The 24740-nt window shown below is 34.8% G+C and overlaps 1 protein-coding gene across 1 annotated transcript in view; it reads right to left on the bottom strand.

Annotated features, from left to right (window-relative positions):
- Positions 1-2733: 2733 nt before the first annotated feature.
- Positions 2734-24740, bottom strand: part of DHX36 (DEAH-box helicase 36) — a 49953-nt gene continuing 27946 nt past the window's right edge. Inside the window, exons 15-25 of the mRNA XM_036091371.2 lie at positions 24087-24230; positions 21804-21921; positions 21074-21172; positions 13281-13454; positions 13033-13119; positions 11974-12057; positions 9539-9638; positions 9355-9445; positions 7683-7803; positions 6692-6844; positions 2734-6283 (exon numbers count right to left, since the gene is read on the bottom strand). Coding sequence (XP_035947264.1) covers positions 6098-6283; positions 6692-6844; positions 7683-7803; positions 9355-9445; positions 9539-9638; positions 11974-12057; positions 13033-13119; positions 13281-13454; positions 21074-21172; positions 21804-21921; positions 24087-24230 — 1357 coding nt within the window. The 3' untranslated portion in view covers positions 2734-6097. The remainder of the gene's footprint in view (positions 6284-6691; positions 6845-7682; positions 7804-9354; positions 9446-9538; positions 9639-11973; positions 12058-13032; positions 13120-13280; positions 13455-21073; positions 21173-21803; positions 21922-24086; positions 24231-24740) is intronic.

The raw sequence follows: 24740 nt of genomic DNA, 5'->3' as shown, positions 1-24740 counted from the left end.
TGCCCTTTGGGCTTCTAGCACACTACGGACCGGACAAAAGGAAGTTAAACCTTACTGTGAAGGAAGGTAGCATTATCTTAGTTGTATTATTTCCAAACACAAATTCTCAAAAGGTTCCACAAATTAGCAAACACTTTGAGACACAGCATCAGTGATACAGAAAAAAACAGATACTTACAGGGACTCTAGATATTGAAATCATTAGCTACATCAAACAATCATCATTACCATTTTTAGATAAAGCCAAACTTTAAAATGCAATACAGTACTAACAACTGTAAGAAGCAACAGAGGAAAAACAAATCAACGCTAGGAATTACGGAACTAGGTTGAACAGGTTAGATAGCTGGTGAACTGGAAGAGAGGCTAAAAGATACAGCCACAAGGAAGCGTGTAGAGCAGAGATAGGGAGAATGCCGAGGTTCAGTTGGGAGTCCCAGAGGAGAGCGGAGGGAGCATTGGCAAGGGGACCTTTGTAACCTGCTCTGACTGGTCGCAGGATGCAGGCTGTCCCCGGGGAGGGGAAATGGCCTTGGGTGAAGTGGCTCTCTTCAGTGGAGGACAATCCTGCAGAGGGCTGACAGGTGAAGGCTGTCATATGACAGCACTTGGGGCAGCTAAGGGAATCGTCCTTTCAGTCCTGAGGGAGGATCTGGGCAGAACATCACAATAGTCAATACATGGAGCTATGTCAATATTCGACAAAGTAGTCCTTAAGATAAAAGGTATGACTAGGGATAGAGAGAGCCTAGATAATGATGGAAGGTTTATTGAACCAGGAAGATGTAACAATTCCATATATCTATTCCCTCCCAATAATATGGTCTCAATATATATAAAACAAAATTTGGGAGAAATAGAAGAAATAAATCCAAAATCATAGCACATGACGCTTTAACTCTCATTTGCTACATGAAAGTGTAGAAGTAGATAAAAATCTATGGAAGTGTGGAAGATCTGAACAACAGCTTAATATATACAGGACACTGCAACAATTTAAGCATATACATTCTTTTCAAGAACACACAGAATATTAAAACATTTGACCATTTCCCGGGTCATAAAGCAAGTTTCAACAAATTTTAAAGGACTGAAATTACACAGAGTTCTATGACTACATTTAGGTTAGAAATCAGTAACAAAAATAACCACATACTTGGAAACTTAGATCTAAACGTAAAATACAAAACTATAAAACTCCTAGGAGGTAACACAGAAAATCTAGGTGACCTTGGGTTTGGCAATGACTTTTTTTGACAACACCAAAAGCATGATATATGAAAGAAAAAGAAAATGATAAATTGAACTTTGTTAAAATGAAAAATATCTGCGCTGTGAAAGACGGAAGAATGAAAAGATAATCCAGAGAGTAAGAGGAAATTTTGCAAAGCAAGTATCTGATAAAGGGTTGGCATCCAAAATACACAAAGAACTCTTAATTCTCAACAATCAGAAAACAACTCAATTAGGGGCATCTGGCTTGATCAGTGGGGGGGCATGAGACTCATGGTCTTGGGATTGTGGGTTCGAGCTCCAGGTTGGGTGTGGAGATTACTTAAAATCTTTAAAAAACAAAACTCTCTTAAAAAGTGGGTTCTTTGAGGGGCACCTGGGTGGCTCAGTCGTTAACCGTTTGCCTTCAGCTCAGGTCATGATCCCAGGGTCCTGGGATCGAGCCCCGCATTGGGCTCCCTGCTCGGCGGGAAGCCTGCTTCTCCCTCTCCCACTCCCCCTGCTTGTGTTCCCTCTCTCACTGTGTCTGTTAAATAAATAAAATCTTAAAAAAAAAAAAAAAAAATGGGTTCTTTGAAAAGATGAATACAACTGATGACACCTTTTAGCAAGACTAAATAAAAAGAGAAGACTAATTACCAGTGTCAAGAATGAAAGAGGGGCTATCGTTAGATTCCTTAGACATTAAAAGGATAAGGGGTTATTTAAAAAACTTGGGACTCCTAAATTCAACAACTTAGATAAAATGGGCCAACTCATGGAAAACCACAAAGTATCAAAGCTCTAACTAGTCCCATAACTACTAGATTGAATTTGTCTAAAATCTTCTGAAAAAAAAAATGTCCAGGTGCAAATGGTTTCACAGGAATATTCTTCCAAACATTTAAGGAATTTACATCAATTCTATACAACCTCGTCCAGAAACTTGAAGAGGCATACTTCCCATTTTATGAGGCCAGCATTACCCCACAAAAAGGAAACTATAGTATTCCTGACTAATCATTATAGAAATAAATACAAATTAAAACCACAATGTCTATGACTCCACCCACTGAAGGCTAATATTAAACAAAACCACACCAAATAACTAAAAATACAAAGTCCTGGCAAAGATTTGAAACACTTGGAACCCCTCCTGGCGGGAATGTTGCTGGCGGGAATGTAAAATAGCACACCCACTTTGAAAATCAGTTTGGCAGTTTCTTATAAAGTTAAACACACTCACCATATGATACAATGATCTTAATCATAGATATCTTCCCAAAAGAAATGAAAACCATTATCTACACACAGCCTCGTATACACGTTCATAGCAGCTTTATTTATAATAAAAAAACTGAAAATAACTCACAGGTCCATCAATTAGTCAATGAATAAACAAACTGTGGTATAACCATACAAGGCAATACAACTAAATGATAAAAAAGCAACTAACTACGGACATATGCAAGAACATGAATATCTCTGAAGCATTAAGTAAAAGAAACTGGAGACAAAAGCCTAAATATGATTCTCCATTTATTGGAAATTCTAGAAAAGGCAAAACTAGTGACAAAAATCAGATCTATGGTTGCCAATGGGTAGAAGTAGAAGCAGGGGACTGGCTGCAAAGGGGAACAAGGGAAACTTACATGATGGGAATGTTCTAGATCAAGATTGTGGTGGTAGCAATTACATGACTTTATACATTTGACAAAATTCGCTGAATTATACACTTAAATTGGCAAATTTTACTACATATAAAAAATAACCTCAAAGCTTAAAAAGAAAAAGCATGGAAATACATCAAACATGTAACAGTGGTAACACGCTTTTCTTTGTTCAATTCCCAAGTATTCTACAATGAGGGTATATTGTTTTAAAATCAGAAAAATGTCATTTAAACAATCAGCATATTATATGATTATACCACATGATCTTGACAATTACTTAAAAATATACACAAACTCAGCTAAAAGAGTGGAAGGAAATTTACGATTTACTTTGGGTGAGGCGGTACTAAAATTCCTTCTAAAGCTTTTCAATAATCTCTACCTTTCAGGGTGGACTTTGTTTTAAAACTACAGTAAGAACAGAAAACTATTTGTCGTAACAGGTATAAATTTATCTAGAGCTTTTGCCCAAGTTAATGAATTAGGAAGCACTACATGTACTCACTTTTCAACGACACTTTTTTAAAGATTATTCAGTGGTTTCTCTGTTTTTCCCCCTCTTAAATTTCTGTTTCAGGGTTTTTTTTTGTTTTTTTTTTTTAAGAGTTAGTCTAGGTATCACTAGAATGGTGAGGCAAACAGTTTTTTTTTTTAATGTCTTATTCCTTAAAACTGTAAATAAATAGTTCTTAGACCTGGAATAAATTTTCCACTCAGTATATACACTATTTTGTAAACAAAAGAAAAAACACAAATAGCACCTTCAATCAAGATTTCCATCCTGATCAGCTGTACAGAAGAACAGAAACTGGGGGTGACAGTGACTGCTTTAATCTCTTTCAATAGCTCATCCATTTAAACAATTCTTCAGGAACATTTTCCTCATTCTTATGGAGATTAAATATTGGTTTGGGAACATGGAACCAATTAACTAATAATCCCCTCTCCCTTTTTTTAACAGATTCTTTAAATGTTATCTTCTAAGACCAGTTTGGCCTGCTGTGAATTTAAACTGGAGAGTAAAGGCAAGAAAACATATACACAAACATAAACACACTTATAGAGCAAATAGAACCTTATGGTCACCTTGAGTTTAGGGACAAAACCACAATATTGTGATAATGACTCAATACAAGAATTCAGTAAGAGATCACTTTTGGGAGACTAGCCAAGAGAATGGAGTTAGGACACACAGTACATTCAAAACCTTTAGAAGGCAAGGATAGGCTGACATACATTCCCAGAAATGGGAGCAGAACCTGAACCAGTGATGTTACACGGATCATCATAGCACTATCAATAAATCCCAGTCATTGTTTGATACTCTTCCTTCAGTTTCTCTGCATTTATTGGAAGGCACAAGAAAATGTTTATTTTTAAGGATGCAGCAGATGTTCTTCCTACATTTCTTTTTGCAGTATATTCAGGACTACTACTCCTACACCTTTTGTCAGACATGTGGGTCAAACTGTTAGATCACAAAAGAAATGGTAGAGGGGCCCCTGGGTGGCTCAGGAGTTAAGCGTCTGCCTTTGCCTCGGGTCATGATCCCAGAGTCCTGGGATGGAGCCCCGCATCAGGCTCCCTGCTCAGCGGGAAGCCTGCTTCTCCCCCTTGGCCTCCCCCCACCCCCTGCTTGTGATCTGTCAAATAAATAAATAAAATCTTAAAAAAAAAAAATGGTAGAAACAGGCCTCAGCAAACACTCACTGATGCGGACTGTGTGTTTCAGTTAATATGCTTTCTGCCAAGTTAAACAAAATACACTACCCTAAAGTGGCTAACTCAATAAAGGAGGGTTTATTTGACCAAAATAAGTGCATGTGCAAGGCAGGTCTAGAATTGGATAATTCAGCAGCTCACTAGCATTATCACAAACTCTGCTGATTTACATTTTTCCACTGAGCCAACGTCATTATCCCCTGTAATCCTAAAATGGCTACAGCAGTGCCAGATTCCGACAAGACAATGTTCAAAGGAGAAAACTTCCTCCTCCAAGACTACCAGTGAAGAAAATCTTTCTCAGATGTCCCCTTGCAGATCTCTCGTCAGTTGCAATTGACAACACAGGTTTACATTCTGACGGCTCATCAGTTGTAAGGAGAGTAAGACCATACATGATTGGCTTAGAACAATCTGACTCACCCTTGGGCAAGAGTCCAATATCCCTGGGCACCAGGCTACAGAGGGGGAGCACCTGAACAATCAAGCAAATGGGGAGGGACAAATGGCTGTTGGGATAGCATTCAATGGTATTTGTTAGTCTGATAAGGCTGAAAACACTAGCTTATCACTCACTAGCCCTAAAATCACACTAGCTTCCGTTGTCTGAGAGGGTAAAATGGGACTCAGAGCATGGAAATGAGTGTAACATAATGGATTGTTATAAAAAAAAATAAAATTCAGGGACAAATAAAAACTAAGATTTAGTGAGTACATTCTATGTGCCAGATACTAGTGTATGCACTTTACATGTATCAACATTTTTAATCCTCACAACTGCTACCTGCATTTTACTGATAAATAAAGAGAGAAGCCATGTACCTTGCCCAAGGGAGCTGGTAAGTCACAGCTGAAGTTTGAACTTAGGTGGTCAAGTCTAGACTCACTTTCTCAATTGCTATACTACGCTAATGTAAAAGGGGTACAAATATATTCTAGAAAGATTTAAAAAAAATCAAGCCAAAGGATAGAGATGTAGAAACCAAGCCAAAAAGTTAGCTGAGATTTATACACTGTACATTTTATTAAACACTGGGCTTTATTACAACAAATTAATTTACTTCTGAGGGAAGTTTCATTTAAAAATGTGGTTGTGTTCAAATTCTTAACTTGACACTGCTTTTTGCCTAACCATTCCCCTTTTACTGGTTTCCATACTCAGTCACTATGGGCAGAAAGATTAACTTCTCATAACAGAGCAAAGGAATTTCTCAAGTGGTACAACACTCAATATATATAAGAGCAGTCCTCCCAAAGTGTGGAGGACATGACAACAGAAAATATGATCAGAGAACATATTGCTTTTTATGGTGTATTTATAATAGCTATAGATAACATTGTTAAATCATGCACATTACGTCTTTACTACCTACTAAAGATTTCTACCTTACATACAGTAATTATTCATGTCCCATGGTTTGGCATCTAGCCAAAAATTAAACTATGATGGAAAATGGCTGTCAAATTTTCAGACCACCAAAGAAAAGTTGTCAGCTGTAATATCCATCCTGGAATCGTGGTGGAAAGTTCCTGGGACTTGCTTTTTCCTGTGTTTTGATCAAGTCTATAATAGCTGACAGTACAGCACAGTCTCTGGATTTAGTGTCCTTCCAATCTACAGGATGGGGACTTTCGATCTTCTCTTGCAGAAGGATATCTAGTTCCTTTCTCAATTCCTAAGGTTGGAAAAATCACGTATGTTAAACAAAGGCAGATATAATATTAAGCAATGTAATACATAAAAGTGACTTTAGCTGTTACAAAAAAATTTCGTAAGCTATTATACAAAAGACTGAAATATTTAGTGAGCAACTAACTAAAGTATGGTTATGAGTAGCCAACTAAAGTGTAGTAAAGTTAAAAAAAATTCAAACTTCAATCACACTGAGCCATTTAGAATGGCTGATCTATAAACCTCAAAAAACAATTTAGAAAAGCTATGCATAAATTTCTCAACACTGTTTGCTCTGCTGAAATAGAGCAAGAAATGTTTAATACAACAGACGTAACACTTCGTACAAAAACCACGAGACCACATGCTAACTTGCGTGTAGATTCAAAGACAATCATGTAAAGTCAGTCACCTTAACAAGATAGGCAATTCTTGCTGGAGACTGAAAGACAATCCATTCATCTACAGCTATAGTCTCCTGATCGTTATCCTTCTGGATGGAAATATCACCTCCAAAGAATAAGAGACAGTATGGAGAAACTTCTGTGCAGTCATATAGGTATATCTGTAATGAGAATTAAAGCAAATTAATACATTCACAAGTCTGCAAGGATTATTGCCACATTAATTCACTACCACCAGTATTGATCTATTTATTAATTCTTTCCTTCTAAATTAGGTATTATCCTACCAGTGTAACTACCGAGACTAATTTTGAAGACATACCACTTATTTTTTAAAAAGATTTTATTTATTTATTTGAGAGAGAGAGGGAGAAGCAGGCTCCCCGCTGAGCAGGGAGCCCAACACAGGGCTCGATCCCAGGACCCTGGGATCATGACCTGAGCCGAAGGCAGACGCTTAACCGACTGAGCTGCCCAGGCGCCCCGAAGATATACCATTTTAAACTGGCCAGTCTTCATTAATTCAGAGAACACAGGAGTTTTTATATTCTCGTTTCAATTCAAACAAGAGCACTATACTTTAAACAAAATATTTTCTGAGTAACAAAAAGTAAGCACTAATGTATCTGAAATTATTTATCTATACATGAACAGAATCTCAGTGTTCCGACCAGTACTTATAAGGCATACTGACATGTCCACAAAATTCTCTGTATGGTGTAAACTCCTATATACCCTAAAATGCCAGCATTTCTTGAAACCAGGTTCTGAAGGAAAACTATGCAAATCAAATAACCATCCCAACTAATTAAAATACAAAGTCCATCATGACAGACACGCTACACATTAAAAGTACAGATTTGCTTAAAGACCTTACAATTCATGTCAGAAAAAAAAAATTTCAGAATAAATTTTATTTTTAATTGTGAAAAGTACACAACAGTAAAAATACAGCAAGACTGATGTTCAGATCCATAATTATTTTAAATATTCACTTACACTACTTGTTCTCATCTTCAGATGATAGATAAGCCAGTTGTAGTGAAATTCTGTTTGCTCCACATTAACAGATTTAGGATGAATAGCAACTAGTCCATCAGTTTTTGTGTAAACTTTGACCCTTTAAAAAAGTTAAAATGCAGTTTGTTTAAAAAAAAAAAAAATTCTGGGAGATTCCAAACCAATCCCAGAATCTAAAAAAAAATTCCACAGATGAGGCCAGTTTATTTTTGTAATACAAATTTACAAATCTGTATTTGAGAACAAAACAATTTACCTCAATTTCTAGGAGTCTTTAATTAATATAATTGAGCAGGGAGATGTTTGATAGTTTATCTTTAAATAGTCAATGGTAATTACCTGTATTAAATGACAGCATAAAAGCTAGTAATCCATTAATCCTTCTTGCTTATTTTTAAGAGCATCTTTTCTGTAGTTCTAGGAATTCATAAATGCTTCTAACCAAAATCATGGATCACGGTCATGAGTCATTATTCAGAATAAAATCAGGTTTAATAGCATCTCTGGCCTCTATCTTCTAGATGCTAATAGTACTGCCCCAGCTGTAACTACCACAAATGTCTCCAGACACAATCAAATAAAATGTCCCTTAGCAAGTAAAGTCATCCCAAAATGACTGTCCTAAAACAATGTCTGCACTTAGTCTACCTGAGATCTAGTACTTTGTCATGTTTATAATCATAGGGTATCCAAACTTTTTCATTTAATGTCAGCTAGAATTATTTTGTTACTCCACAGTAACTGTTTTATAAGCCTATGAGCTTAAATGCCATTATAATATGATATTATAAAATAATCTCCCCACTGCTATTGGACATCTATGTTCTTTACAATATAGCTTTTAAAAAAAGTGTAGAATTACTTCCTTAGTACACGGTGCTCAAATTAATATATTCACTTATGAATCCACTGAGCCACTATTTTAATGAATGTCTTGATAACTGATTCTAATCTAGGGTGCCTTCTAAAAGGATGGTACCAAACTGAGGGTTCTAGAGGGGAGGGGGGTGGGGGGATGGGTTAACCTGGTGATGGGTATTAAAGAGGGCACGTATTGAATGGAGCACTGGGTGTTATATGCAAACAATGAATCATGGAACACTACATCAAAAACTAATGATGTAATGTATGGTGATTAACATAAAAAATAAAAAAAGGATGGTACCAATTCACATACTACCAGTCATTTGAGACTTTTAGTTTCTCCGTTTCCTCAGTAGAATGAACTCACTTGGTAGGCAAAAACCATGCCTAACAGTCTGCAATTACTACTGAGACTGATTATTTGTGTGTGTGTGTGTATTTTAAAGTTATACCTTATTTTTCAAAATAGACAAATCACCACAATTTTCATCAAAAGAGGTAAATTACAAAATTATGTGTCTTAGAAGAAGAAAAGAAATCCTTAAAGTCTTCTCTAAGTAATGTCCATCCACCACTGATTTTTAATAGTTGGCTTACTTTCCTAATATTTACCCTAGTATTATATTTTGCTAACATTTTTTGTGAATAATAGCTGATGCCAGATAATGTGCTGTGAAGGAAAGTGATGCCTGTGTTCAACAGTTTGCCTTCTCTTAAGTGATCAAAAGAAGAATATGAAAAGCTTAAGGAGAGAATCAAGTAATTTGTAATAATCTTCAATGCTTACATTTTTCTTTTTTTACCCAAATTTAGTCGGATTTTAGCAACTTTGGGATATAAACCAGCACAGATGACGGCTTTAATTATCTTCTCATTATCTATTGAGGGTAGGAAGGTAGAGAAAAAAAAGTAAAATACAGATATAACAAACAATGGCAGCAAGCTAATTTTTACACAATTTTCTGCTTTACCTGAATTTATATTAGATTTTGGATCTTTAGGATTTCTACTGCTTACAAATCCAGCTCCAAGAAGATGCTCAGCAAATTGTCCTTTCATGTTATGCAGCATCTAGGGAGCAATGGTAACAAACAGAACTAGAATACCTTTCACAAAGATTTATAGGGGCTATAAAGCATACACTCATCAATAGCTGTAAGTTTTCCTTGCTTAACACTGGCAAAAATGTGATGTTTTTACAGCAGAGGTTGCCAAAACCTGTTTTTGTCAATTAAGTTTTATGGGAACAAAGTCACACTCACTCATCTATTATCTACGGTTACTTTTATACTATAAAGGCAGAAGTGAGAGACCATATGGCCTATAAGCCTAAAATATTTACTGTCTGATTTTTTTTTTTTACAGAAAAGGTTTGCCTGCTATAGGGAATAACCACTGATGTTTAAGTACTGCTCCATTTTGCAAAAAAGATTCACTAATATAATTTTAAGTTATTCTCCACCCCATATTTTGAAAAAAAAAAAAAAATTCAGAAAAGCATAATTAAATAACCAATATCCATATTTCTACTGCTGAGAATTAACTGCTGTTACATACTGGCACAAAGGCTTAAGGTCTGCTTTTTTGTTTTGTTTTGAAGAAGATTCATAATTTGAATACAAATGATGCATGGCTCATTATAAAGAACATAATACAGAAAAGTACAAATGAAATTTCTCTAAAGTCAGTACTGTTAAATGTAATCATTAACTAAGTAAATAATACTGAAGACACTTACGCATATTGACAGAAGAACTGGACAGAAATGCTATCCTACCAATGGGATAACAGTATAAAAGCTGTTTTAATAGAAGTATTAAAATTAATTTTAGTTCAATTTTTGGGGGGTGCTGGGTAATTTTAGTTCAATTTAAAAAAGAAAGTTAAATAGGAATATAAGTTAAATTGATGAATCCTAAATTCTCACAATCACGAGATAATAAAGGATCCTTGTAAATTTAAGAGATTATGAAACATAAAGTTGGTCTTATTTAATTGTACATCCCTTTTATGAATTGTATCTTAAGCTTCCTACTTAATTTCTCTTACACTGACTCTCTAGACCACCTCCTTTTTTTAATCATTACTTTATACTCTTCAAGACCATAACCTTTATATTCTGTGTCTATAATTCCAATACTGTTTTGTATTCGTTCTATATTTAAACAGTATCAATGCACATCACTCACTTATTTAGCATGTACTCTCCATTCCTGAAATTCTTTTTGATTTATCTCTTAATAGGCAGCATTTCACTGACAGTGAGTTTTTCAAGAACAGTTCATGGGTGTAGTATTTCAAGTGCTTTCTTGAATGCCTGGCCTATCTTTATAGTTGAATTAATATGCTGACTGGATATAATCTCTTGGATTCAGCCATCTTTTCATACTTGTAGTTCATTTTATTTTTTCTCTTTCAGGAAAATGTTCTTACACATATCTCTGAATAGATCACACTTGAATTTCCTATAGAGAGACATTTATTGTCTCTGATGGATCAGTCCTGTCTTCCTGTCTACAAGCTTTTTACTTACTGCTTTAAATTTTTTTCTTTTGCAGCTGAACCTACAAACTGTGATTATCTAGAGCCTTTCTTCTATGCAATACTTTAAAGGGACTTCCACTTTGCTCCTTGTGATTCTTTTGATCATCATGTCTTCTTAGGTCACCAGTCTTGTCATCCATTCTATTGGTTTATTTTCTTATCTTTGTTTTACTGAATTCAGATTCTTCTTAAACTGTTCCTTACTATGAAGGAGTTGTAAGGTATTTTCTTGTGAAGTATGTTGTGTTCCATTCTTTTTTCCCTTTGATTGTAGTCACTTTCAGAATTTTCTAACTCTTCATTTTGTTAATGTTTGAGCAGTTTTGATTAGATTTGCTAGACACTCTAGATTCTTGATTCTTTTACCCCCCAGTAGATCTGTTAAATGTTCAGTACCAGGGCTCATGCCACAGAGCTGGAATGTACATGAATAAGGCAAAGTGAGGAATTCCTATTCTTACACTTCTCCAATTCAGTGTAGACTCTTAAGTCTGATGTGTATCTGTCCTATTTATTACCTTCTGTTTCACAAATACCTCCTATCTACTGTTTTCTCATGACACAAAACAGTTAAAGATAACCTACCCAAAAGTTAAGGTACAGATATTTAATATGTTAAAATGTAAGATACTATTTGGTATTTTAAAATAGATCCTAGAAGTATTAATGAAAATTTTCAGGCTGAGTCATCAAAACAACAACTAGAGGGTAGGGGCAATTACACAAAATGATTACTTTGTATAATCATTTAACTTCATATGGCAAACTCACAATTAACATTTTGCTACAGATCTAACTACACAAAATGGGTACACATATACTCTAACATATTTGGGAATCACTTCAAAACATACACCATTACCTGCAATGTGTTTGAAGACAAAAAATATTCCCAGCAATAGTCTTTTTCATATCTGAAACCACGTCGCCTAGCTTCTTCCCAGCCCTATGGGGCAAAGAAATAAAGAAAACTATCTATATTGTTCCTCAAAGCAAAGATGCTTACTGGTTTGTCTTTATTTTGGTAATAATTTAATCTTTTGGTATTTCACTTTCTTTGTAAAAAAAAATTCAATGAATTTTGAAATTTATAAACTAAACAAGAACAAAACACAAACTCCCTATGATTCTAGTTGTGAAGTGATAGTTATCAGTGAATTTCCAGACCCTTCTTCATATAAATAAGTTCTATAGTATTATACTGTGTATTTTATACAAAATGTCAACATATGTAGTATATAATAAACAAAAAGAACACTCTGTCGGACAAATTCCAATGCTATTGTATACTTTTAACTTAACAAATAAATATATATATATTTTTAAATAGAGAAAAGAAGATGGGAAAAAGGAAAGTTATTACTAGATGAACTCAAAGGAAAAAAATATTAACTTTCACACAATATGTAGTACAAAACTGGATCTAGAACTACAGTAAAAAGATGCTATCTCTAAAAACCAAATTACATCTAAATTTTGCAAAGATGGGTGATAAATATTTTCCTCAAATAAGCATGACTTTTGGAAGGAGAAACAGTCTCTCTAAATAATGTACATGATTATGATACTCTATCAAAATGTTAAATCCAAATAGTTATAGTTTACTAATAAACAGAATGAGACCATCTTTCATGAAAGTCAATAACACAAAGATACAAACAGATTTCTGAGATCAACTGTTCACTTGTTCTGTTGTTATCAAAACAGACTTTTTTCCCCAAAAGGGTAAATGTTCATGAACTACCAGAAAACTGAAAAATCATGTACAATTTTTTTGAATGTTCACCTAATTTTAAATACTTAGTAATTTAATCCTGATACCTATAATAAAACAGATTTTAAAAAGTGAGTATGTTCCTCTTCTATTATCAGCTTTTTACCTGAATGAACTATCACAATCTAGGACAAGTCATTTTTTTACCTCAAATGCATTTACAACTGTCAGGTGGTCACTTTTAGTATCTTTTGCCAATTCTTTTCTTCTTGCATCTGCAATCTTTTCTTTGCCCTTCAGAAAGGAGGGGAAAAAAAAATAGATGAAGGCAACTGAAATTGCCTTGATGGTAAACACAGAAAGGCATTCTAATAAAAAGCTAATGAAAAATGATCTAAGCAACAACTATTCTGTGTATATAAAAATGCCTAGCCTTTTATTTGTAACTTTCTTACCAGTGGAATGACAAAGGGATCTTTGAAGCTGAGACTAGCAGCAATGGTGAGTACTGGATCTAAACAACAGAACAGAGCTCCGAAAAGAATCATTTTCCCAATGTGTGGCTCAACTGGTAATCGTGCTAAATGGACTCCAAGGGGTGTCAATTCTTCTTGTTTATCCAAAGCATTCTGTAAAGCAAGGATTTATGTTTAAATAGACATCATAAAGCATCACATTCAAAGCTATTTCAGTTTCCTTTAAAATAAATAAACAGCAGGAGAATCCTCACTCTCTTAGGCCCAAATGCCCTAATATTGTTCAATACTGTTTTATTCATCAAAATATAAGTTCTGAGGTCAGCAAAGGTTAGACACTCAGATAAAAAAAAAAAAAAAAAAGTCTACAACCCACTTTACTCTAAATGTTAGGAGAGAAGTAAGAGAAATACCACATTAGCAAACCTTCAATCAAATAAAGAAAATCACCCACTAGACTTGTGGGAAAAAATAAAACAAAAAAAGAGACAACTATTATATATTTGGAATATATAATGCAGAGCCTTGTTTCTAGTAGTTTAAGAGACATCAGACAGGAAGGCAAGAAATAATGGGCATATCAAGAACACTGAAAAATGGGGGTAGACTACTGCTCTGATTACCTAGGTAATTTGGTCCAATCATCCCACTGAGCATAGCTAGAAAAGCTGCTTGAAGACACTGAAGAGTTAAAAAAAGAAGTACAAGAATTATAAATCTAGAATTTGGGGGAAAAAAGAAGTCCAGGGAAGTGAGCCCAGCACTGGGGCTTCTTTTCCTGGCAGAAGCAACAGAAATCCTCTCTGGAGAAAGTTATCACCATCCCAGGCTTCAAATTTGTATCTACTGCAAAATTCTGTAAATACAACATCCAGTATACAATTAAAACAACTAGGTATACAAGAAGATATCAACAAAAAATAAAAAAATAAGAACTAGGTATCCCATTAGACACAGACTTCTACTTAACATTTATGGCAGAAATAACCTTAATCTTACAAAATCTCTTTCAGAGAATAGAAAAAACAAAAAATATATAATGCTCCCAACTTGTTTTTTTGTACCTGGCATAATCTTGGTACCAAATGTGACAGGGACATTTGGAGAAAGGAACACTACTGAATAATCTTATGCATGAGAAACCAAAGCAAAATAATGGCAAACTGAATCCCAGCAAGTCAGATTTGTTTGAGGAATGAAAATTGGTTTAACATTTGAAAAATCTATGTAACCCAATACATTACAAATTAAGCAAGAAAAAAATCATATCATAATCAGAGGCAGAAAAGGGATTTGACAATATCAATTATCCATGCATGATAAAAATTAAGAAACTTCCTTATTTTGATAATTTCCACAAAAAAAATCTTCAATAAACATGCTCAAGAAACTGTTGACAGCTTTCCCTTTAAGAATAGGAACACAAGAATGCACACTATCATACCACTTCTGCTCAACACTGTACTAAGGGTCCTAGATAATTGGAAAAGGATATATAAAACTGTATTTATGGGGCGCCTGGGTGGCTCAGTCGGTTAAGCATCCAACTGTTGATCTCAGCTCAGGTCTTAATCTCAGGCTCATGAGTTTGAGCCCTGCATTGGGTTCCACGCTGGGAATGGAGCCTACTTAAAAACAAACTGTATTTATAGATGTAACTGTGTATGCAGAAAAAAATCTACATATAATTATCAGAATAAGTGGGTTTTAGTGATTGAATACAAGATCAACATTCAAAAACCAATTTCAGTGGCACCTGCGTGGCTCAGTTGGTTAAGTGCCCAATTCTTGATTTCAGCCTAGGTCATGATCTCAGTCAGGGTTGTGAGATCAAGCCCCACGTTGGGCTCTGCTTGAGATTCTCTCTCTCCCTCTCCTTCTGCCCTTCCCTCTATGTGTGCATGCGTGAACTCTTTCTCTCAAATAAATAAATAAATAAATCTTTAAAAACAAAACAAAAACCAGTTTCATTTCTGTGTATCAGAGTCATAAGAAAATGAAAAATCTGTTATGGTAGAATCCAAAAATACCACTGAGAAATGAATCTTTAAAAAGCTCTCATAAAACCCTTACACAGAAATACCAAAATACCCAGAGAGATGAAATACCTTAACAAATGGGATAAATCATGTTTCCGTTTGGTAAGACTCAATACTTTTAATTAAGGCAGCATGGAATTGGTTCAACAAAGACATATAAGAGCACTAAAGCAGAACAGAGTCTACAAATCCACAGACACTAGATCTAGGACAAAAGCTGTAGAACAAAGAGAAAAGGATGAACTTTTCCATAAATAGCATTTAGTCAAGTGATCTACATATGTAAAAATTTGGAATCCTACCTTACCAAACACACACATACAAATTAATTGCAGATGGATTAAATATCTAAATGTGAAAGACTAAACAATAAAGTTAAATATATCTTTATGACTCTGGGGTAAGGACTTACTAACATAAGAAAATGTATGTGACTACATTAAAATTAGAAATTTATCAAAGCACTATTAAAAAGTAAAAATATAGACACATGCAATACACAGCTGTCAAAGGCTCAGATCAAGAGTACACAAGAAGTATAAAATGAATTCCTTACAACCTAACAGAAAAACAGGCATCAATAGTTTATAAAAGAGGCTATTCAAATGGGCAATAAACCTATGAAAAGCCGTCCGCAAATTCATTATGATAATGCAAATTAGAACTACCACAAATTAGAACTACTGCAAACCTATCAGCATCCTCAGAATAAAAGATTCCCAAGGGCTGTGCAGCTTCAGAGCAATGAGGACTCTCACCTACCACTGGCACTGGTAGAATTTAGTGGTTCAACAACTTTGGAAAACTGTTATCTACCAAAGTTGATATATATATTTATATACATATAAATACACACCTTGAGAGTCACTGAATTCTCTCTTAAGTATATGCCCATGAAAATATATAAATATGTGCACCAAGAAAGTGAATACTGAAGATTACTCATACCAGCATTATATGCAATAGCCTCAAACTGGAAATAAGCAAAATGTCTTTCAGTAGTCATATAATAAAACATGGTAAAGCACTGAAATTGAATAAATTTCAGCTAAAAGCAATTATGCAGATGAATTTCACAATATTAAGTGAAAGAATCCAGAACCCTGCTCCCCCCTTCAAAAACATCCCTTATATCCTGTGTGAGTTCATGTAAAGTTCATGAAATAGACCAAATTAAACTAAGCTCTTTATAGAAATGGACACTTATATGGTAAAACCATCAAGAAAAACATGCAAGAGATTACCATTAAGGTCATGATAGAGGTTATCTCTGGGACTGAGGGACAGTGGAGTGACTGGGAAAGGGTAGGATGGGGACCTTTTAGGATATTGGGAATGTTCTTACTTCTTTAAAATGTAGGCTTCACACCAGCAGAAGGAAATAAAGATTAGAACAGAAATAAATGATACAGAAACTAAAAAAAACCCAGTAGAACAGATCAATGAAACCAGGAGCTGGTTCTTTGAAAAAATTAATAAAATTGATAAACTTCTAGCCAGGCTTATCAAAAAGAAAAAAGGCCCAAATAAATAAAGTCACAAATGAGAGAAGAGAAACAACTGCTATTATAGAAATACAAACTACTGTAAGAAGTTATTACGAAAAACTATATGTCAACAGATTGGACAACCAGGAAAAAAATGGATAAATTCCTAGAAATATATAAATTTACCAAAACTGGAACAGAAAACTCTAACAGACCAATAATCTGCAAAGAAACTGAATCAGTAATAAGAAATCTCCCAACAAACCAAAGTCCAGGCCCAGATGGTTACACAGGCGAATTCTACCAAACATTTAAAAAAAATTAATACCTATTCTCAAACTATTCCAAAAAATAGAAAAGGAAAAATACCAAATTCATTCTATGAGACCAGCACTACGCTGATACCAAAGCCAGATAAACACTCCACTAAAAAAGAGAACTATAAGGACAATATCCCTGATGAACATGGATGCAAAAATTCTCAGTAAATTACTAGCAAAGCGAATTCAACAATACTTTCAAAGAATCATTCACCACGATCAAGTAGGATTTACTCCTGGGTTGCCAAGGTGGTTCAATATTTGCAAATCAATCAACATGATACACCACATTAATAAAAGAATTTTAAAACCATATGATCATTTCAACAGATGCAGAAAAAAACACTTGACAAAATACATCATGATAAAAATCCTCAACAAAGTAGCGTTAAGAGAGAACATACCTCAACATAATAAAGGCCATATACGAAAATCTCACAGCTAATATCCTAAAAGGGGAAAAACAGAGCTTTTCCTCTACCTTCAGGAACAAATCAGGAATGTCCACTTTCACCACTGTTATTCAACATAGTACTGGAATTCCTAGCCTCAGCAATCAGACAACAACAAAAAATAAAAGGCATCCAAATCGGCAAGAAGTAGTCAAACTTTCATTATTCGCAGATGACATGATACTCTTTATAGAAAACCCAAGACTCCACCCAAAAACTGCTAGAACTGATAAATGAATTCAGTAAAGCTGCAGGATACAAAATCAACATATAGAAATCTGTTGCATTTCTATACACCAATAATGAAGCAGCAGAAAGAGAAATTAAGGAATCAATTCCATTTACAACTCCACCAAAAATAAGATACCTAGGAATAAACCTAACCAAAGAGGTAAAAGATCTATACTCTGAAAACTATAAAAAGCTTATGAAAAAAACTGAAGATGACACAAAGAAATGGAAAAATATTCCATGCTCATGGATTGGAAGAAAAAATAGTTAAAATATCTGTATTACCCAAAGCAATCTATACATTTAATGCAATCCCTATCAAAATAACAAGAGCATTTTGCACAGAGCTAGAACAAACAATTCTAAAATTTGTAGGGAACCACAAAAGACCCAAAGCAATCTTGAAAAAGAAAAGCAAAGCTGGAGGCATCACAATTCCAGACTTCAAGCTATAAAACAAAGCTGTGGTGATCAAGACAGTATGATACTGGCATAAAAATAGACACACTGATCAAGGGAACAGAATACAAAATCCAGAAATGAACCCGCAACTATATGGTCAACTGATCTTTGACAAAGCAGAAAAGAATATCCAATGGGAAAAAGTCTCTTCAACAAACTGTGTTGGGAAAACTGGACAGCCACATGCAAAAGAATGAAACTGGACCACTTTATTACACCATACACAAAAATAAATTCAAAATGGATTAAAGACCTAAATGTGAGACAGGAAACCTTAAAAATCCCAGATGAGAACACAGGTAGTAACTCCTTGGACATCAGCTGTAGCAATTCCTTACTAAATATGTCTCTTGAGGCAAGGGAAACAAAAGCAAAAATAAACTATTGGGACTTCATCAAAATAAAAAGCTTCTACATAGCGAAGAAAACAATCAACAAAACTAAAAGGAAACCTTTGGAGTGGGAAAAGATATTTGCAAATTACATATCTGATAAAGGGTTAGTATCCAAAATACATAAACAACATAAAACACAACACCCTCCCAAAAATAATTAAAAAATGGGCAAAACACATGAATAGACATTTTTTTTTTCCAAGAAGACATACAGATGGCCAATAGACACATGCAAAGATGCTCAACATTACTCATCATCAGGAAAATACAAATCAAAACTACATTGACATTATCACCTCACATCTGTCAGAATGGCTAAAATCAACAATAAAAGAAACAAAAGGTGTTGGTGAGCATGTGGAGAAAGGGGAACCCTCAATGCACTGTTGGTGGGAATGCAAAATGGTGCAGCCACTCTGGAAACCAGTATGGAGGTTCCTCAAGAAGTTAAAAATAGACCTACCCTACAATCCAGCCACTGCACTACTACATATTTACCCCAAAATACAAAAATATGAATTCAAAGGGATACATGGACTGCCCTCCAATGTTTATAGCACTATCTACAATAGCCAAAATACAAAAGCAGCCCAAGTGTCCACTGACTGATGAATGGATAAATAAGATATGGTATATATATTGAATGGAATATTACTCGGCCATAAAAAAAGAACAAAATCTTGCCATTTGCAACATGGATGGAGCTAGAAAGTATTATGCTAAGTGAAATAAGTCAGAGAAACACAAGTACCATAGGATTTCACTTATATGTGGAATTTAAGAAACAGACCATAGAATGTACAGAAAAAGAGAGAGGCAAACCAAGAAACAGACTCTTAACTATAGAGAACAGATGGTTACTAGAGGGGAGGTGGGTGGGGGGATGGGTTAAACAGTGAATGGGATTAGAGTGCACTTGTGATGAGCATCGGTGTTGTATGGAAGTGCTGAATCACTATACTGTACACCTGAAACTAATATTACACTGTATATTAACTAACTGGAATTTAACTAAAAACTTAAAAACAAAATGCAGGCTTCAGACCCTACTGTTGGCAAGGATTTGCTGGCCTCTATATGAGATTCTGTTGTCTGCAAACGGCTGAGACTGGCTCTTCAATTCAGCTCAGAGAGAGGAAGTCATCTACTCAGGCTTCAGAGTCCAGCTATCCTCTCTCTGGTTGTCCATCTCTACCATAAATAGTTAAGTTGATTCTCTGATTGCCACCTAGCTCTATTCTACTAGATAAAAAAGCAGCAAAGCCCTATTAGATAAAAGCCTGGAGGGGAAGACAGTGGTAAAACTGCACTCACAACCTCACTAAATCTAATACAAATTCCAACAAGATAATTTACAATGCTTTTTTATTTACACAACTTTATTATGTCAAAAGCTACTACAATGTTCTGATATGGCCCAAATTCTCAAAATTAACTGTGGATGGCTTAAATAAAACTGAAATATGTAAAGTACATCTTCAGCAACCTCTAACACAGTACTAGTCAACAGAACTTGTAGCAATGACTGAAATGTTCTATTTCTGTGCAGTCCAATGTGATACCCACCAGCCACATGTGCTTATTGAGCATCTGAAATGTACAAGTATGACTAGAGATACTGAATTTGTAATTTACTTCAAAATTTAAATTGTCACATGTGGCTAGTGGCTACCTTACTGGACAGCACAGCTTGAACCACTTTCTCTCTACTCTGAGCATTACCTCACAGTGCCCTTCTCCTCACTCTGGGCACTAACTCACAGCCAGTCCTGTTACTCTTCTCAACACAGTCTTGTGCAGGGATGGCTACCAACTCAGTAACTTGCCTAGGACACTGAAACTAGTTTCTCAAAACACTGACTTCATAAAAAGAAACTAAAACAAGACAAAACAAAAAAACTCTAAGAATAAAACGACAGGCAGGGGAATATAAGGCACCTGTTCATGTTCTTTCAAAAATACAAGAGTTGCCTTTATAAGATGTCCATACTGTCATTAAATTACTTGAATTTGACAAAAGCTCTAAAAACATTACGGTTAATCAGAAGAGTCAATAAACCAACCAAATTCATTTGAAGAATACAAATGAAGACAAAGACCAGTAAATCGAAAGATTTCAAGATTTTATGTAATTTTAAAACAAGCCTATAATAAAAAAAATTATGTGGAAAGGGCCCAGAATGATAAAACTATCACAAAGGTATCATTTTATATCTAATTCACATTTCATACACTGAGCTGAACAGCCAAAGAGTAAATCAAATTTGGCATTATGTATTCATTGGTCTACCTTGCAGTAACGAGAGTAAATTTTTTAATCAGGTGGCGTATGTGCACTAACATTATAAATCTACGTTAGAATTTTTAAAAATAAAATAAAATTTACCAGTTCCATCAGGTGTTTTATGGAAAGTGACACTGCTTCATCTGATGGTGGATCCATTAACCTACTCAGAAAATAAGCAATTCCACCTAGCCTTAAAATCTGGGGGAAGACAAATATAATTAAACATATATATATATTGACATTAACAGTTTAGTCCTGCCTGTCAATCACTTGAATAAAGCATCAAACCCACACATTATTTTCAAGTTACTACTTTCTATCACTCACCAACTCTATATTGATGGGAAAAGTAGCTGGTTAAAATCTCAACAATTAAGCTGATTACCAATTATCTTCAAATAAGAAGGTAAACTGTATCAAAATATATAGAAGATGGTGAAAACTGGTGAGTAGTTTATGATGAAGGATAACACCTTATGACGTAGTAAGAGTACATATAGCTAACATTTACTGAACACTTACTATATGCCAGGCACTGTTCTCAGAATTTTATAAAAGCTTAATTTAAATAACTTGCCAACTAACAGAACTAGCTTGTTAGGGGAGGAGCTGGGATTCAAACATAGGCAGTATGGCTCTAGAGCGTACATGATAAAAATGTGGTTAGTAAACATTTGAAGGAAGTTTAAAAACAGTTTACTAACACAAAAAAGACAAATGCATGGTAATAATTCTTCCTCATAGATTAATACACTACTTTCTTCTATACTAATGTTGAAAATTACAACCCTACCCTCCATTTACTTCCTTAATTCTCCCACCTAATTACCTTTATCTGTAAACAAAGTTCTTCCAAAGGAGTTCTCAAAATTTCTGGCAGTTGATAGTCATCCAGAAGGCTTGCTCTAAGACCATTATACAGATGATAGCAATGACCTGGTTGAACTCTTTAAAAATAAATAAATAAAAAAGAGCATTACTAATGACTTTTTAGAACTCCAGAGAAAATAGGAAGCTCCAGGGAAAGTAACCAATATCTATTTCATGTAAGCTACACCATCACTAACTTATTTCCTTTTTATTAATCATATATTCTTTCTCCACATCTGTTTTTGAATAACCCTAGATCCACTATCCCTATGTACTAGTTTTAAGAAATAGAAGATTTCCTCCCCAAACAATAATCTGGTTCCCTGTTTCTAACTTACAGCTGCCAGACTGCTATACTTAGTAACAGCAGTCTACTTAGGTTTACCTCTATATGCCTTGTGACCATGTAACAAATCCTAGCATTATGTTAACCTATGTTATTTAAAAAGCTTTTAAATGGGCGCCTGGGTGGCTCAGTTGGTTAAGCGACTGCCTTCAGCTCAGGTCATGATCCTGGAGTCCCCGGATCAAGTCCCGCATCGGCCGCCCTGCTCAGCAGGGAGTCTGCTTCTCCCTCTGACCCTCCCCCTTCTCATGCTCTATCTCATTCTCTCTCTCAAATAAATAAGTAAAATCTTAAAAAAAAAAAAAAAGCTTTTAAGTATGTGCTATATATAGTGAACTTTCAAAGGGATGCTGGAAATTTTTTAATTGTTAATTTTTTCTTTAGTGATGTGAATGGACGATACTAAGGACAGATGTACAGAGGTGCAGGTATTCATACATTTTCACGCAGAATAAATATTTCTATGGGATCTTGCTGCTACAGAATGGGGAGGCTCTTTTCCTATAGGGATAAAAATAAATTCCAAAAATCTTAGCTATTTCTGTCACAAGTCTACAAAGACCCATCATCTATTAATATAACATGCCCGCAGAAACTAAGAATGCCCCCACTGATGGCCCTGTAATACAGTTTGCCCTGGCCTTCAAAATAATTACTGATCAGGCTTTGCTAAAGGAATCTACATCTATAGACCCTACAAGGAATTATTTTCCATTTGAATTAAAACACTGTAATTCTATAGTTAACTTCTACCAAGCTAGTGGGAAATGAAAAATTAGATGAAATATAATACTTCGTTTACTTTATTTCTCTAATTGTTTTAAGGATCAAACCTAAGGGTAGTATGTTTACTATTCATATATAAAAGTGTACCAAATGGTGAATACTTCTTGAATCAGTATCCAGTGGTGGTAAGCCTGCATGAGAAAACCTTAGTCTTGGTGGATCCCGAAATCAAGTTATCCCCCAATAGCTGATAAGAAGAGTACAATTCTTAGAATGAGTCATGACTTTGCATCAAGAGCACCAACTGTATAATCTAATAAACTGTCTCCAAGCTATAATGGGATAATCTGCAAAGATTACAGCAAGTGAGTCAGAGCTTTACTACGTATAAATGTAAAACAAAGCACTGATAAAATTATCTGTAAAGTTTTCTTTCAATTCTCCTTTCCTTACTTAAGTCAACAGCTGAAGATTGGCGGAAACCTTTTTGTTATACCTGTAAGAGGCAAAAGAAAAACTCTCTTCTACAATTCCAGACATGATTCTACCACTTATATGAATAAGGGTATAAAAATACTGTGAAGTATGCATTAAGATGAACAATAAGTGCAATTATTTGTGTTAAAGGCAAATCATTTTTCCTACCATTAAAAGAGATGCTTTTATTTCTTATGCTACCACCACATCAATGAGATAAAGGTATGTTACTTGGGTTTTCACTGGTAATAATGAAAAGCCAGTATAGCTGTAAAGTACAGGATTAGGAGCCCAGACTGGAGCCAGATTGTCTGGGTTCAAATCTTGAATCTGCTACTTACACAGCTGTGTGACTTTTAATTTCTTTAGACCTTAATTTCCATACTCTTAAAATGGGGACAATACCCTACCTCATTGCATTTGTAGTGAGGATTAAGCAAGTTAATACATACAAAGTGTTAAGAAGATACCATGACATTCAAATATTATTACTAGTTATCATAATTATTAGTAATATGTGCTTTTAAAAAAAGAACAAAATTATACATAACAGAATAAGAATAAAGAATATTAATTTTAATTAACTATACTGAAGAAATTAAAAGTAGAAAAATCATGAAATAGAAAATTGGGCAGGTATTTTTCCAAAGAAACTATGATTAAAACACCTTTCAGACAAAGATTCCATCTTACCTTCCAGCTCGACCTTTCCTTTGTTTGGCATTAGCTTTACTAACCCACTCGGCAGACATTGTACTGATGTTGTTTTGTGTGTCAAAGTGTGTTTCTTTTATTTTTCCTCCATCTATCACATAAACTACATCATCTATGGTAATGCTGTTTGGAAAATAGATGTATGAAATATTAAAAATACATCAAAAGCACATAAAACGTCTAACAGGGCCTACAGATAGGGATTTTAAAGAATTTTTTATTGACCAAACTGCACCATTATTCCCACATTTACCAACACTGCCGGCATTGAGCATCTAATTGTATAAACAGCACCAGGAGCTGCAGTGGCAGCCAATTCTACAGACCACGTGAAGAATTTATTTGCCCACAGTCAAACTTCACAGCTTACTTGAGGACTTTTTGTACCCAGCTCTGTGGCTCCCAGGGACATGATTTAATATCAGCTTCCACAGAAAAATCTGTTTCAATGACTGTATAGACAAATCAATACCTCCAAGGGAATATAAGAAATTTTAAAGGCTATTCACAACTGATTAGCAAACAACACGACCCCCAACCAGAAAAAGGCAAAACCAAAATTGACCTCACTCCCACGCTTCTTAAGGCTTTAAAAAAAAAGACACTAAAAAGGCTGTTTGTAAAGAGGGCTGA

Source organism: Halichoerus grypus, chromosome 1 (assembly GCF_964656455.1).
Source record: "Halichoerus grypus chromosome 1, mHalGry1.hap1.1, whole genome shotgun sequence".
NCBI lineage: Eukaryota > Metazoa > Chordata > Mammalia > Carnivora > Phocidae > Halichoerus > Halichoerus grypus.
This window is presented reverse-complemented; position numbering and strand designations above follow the sequence as displayed.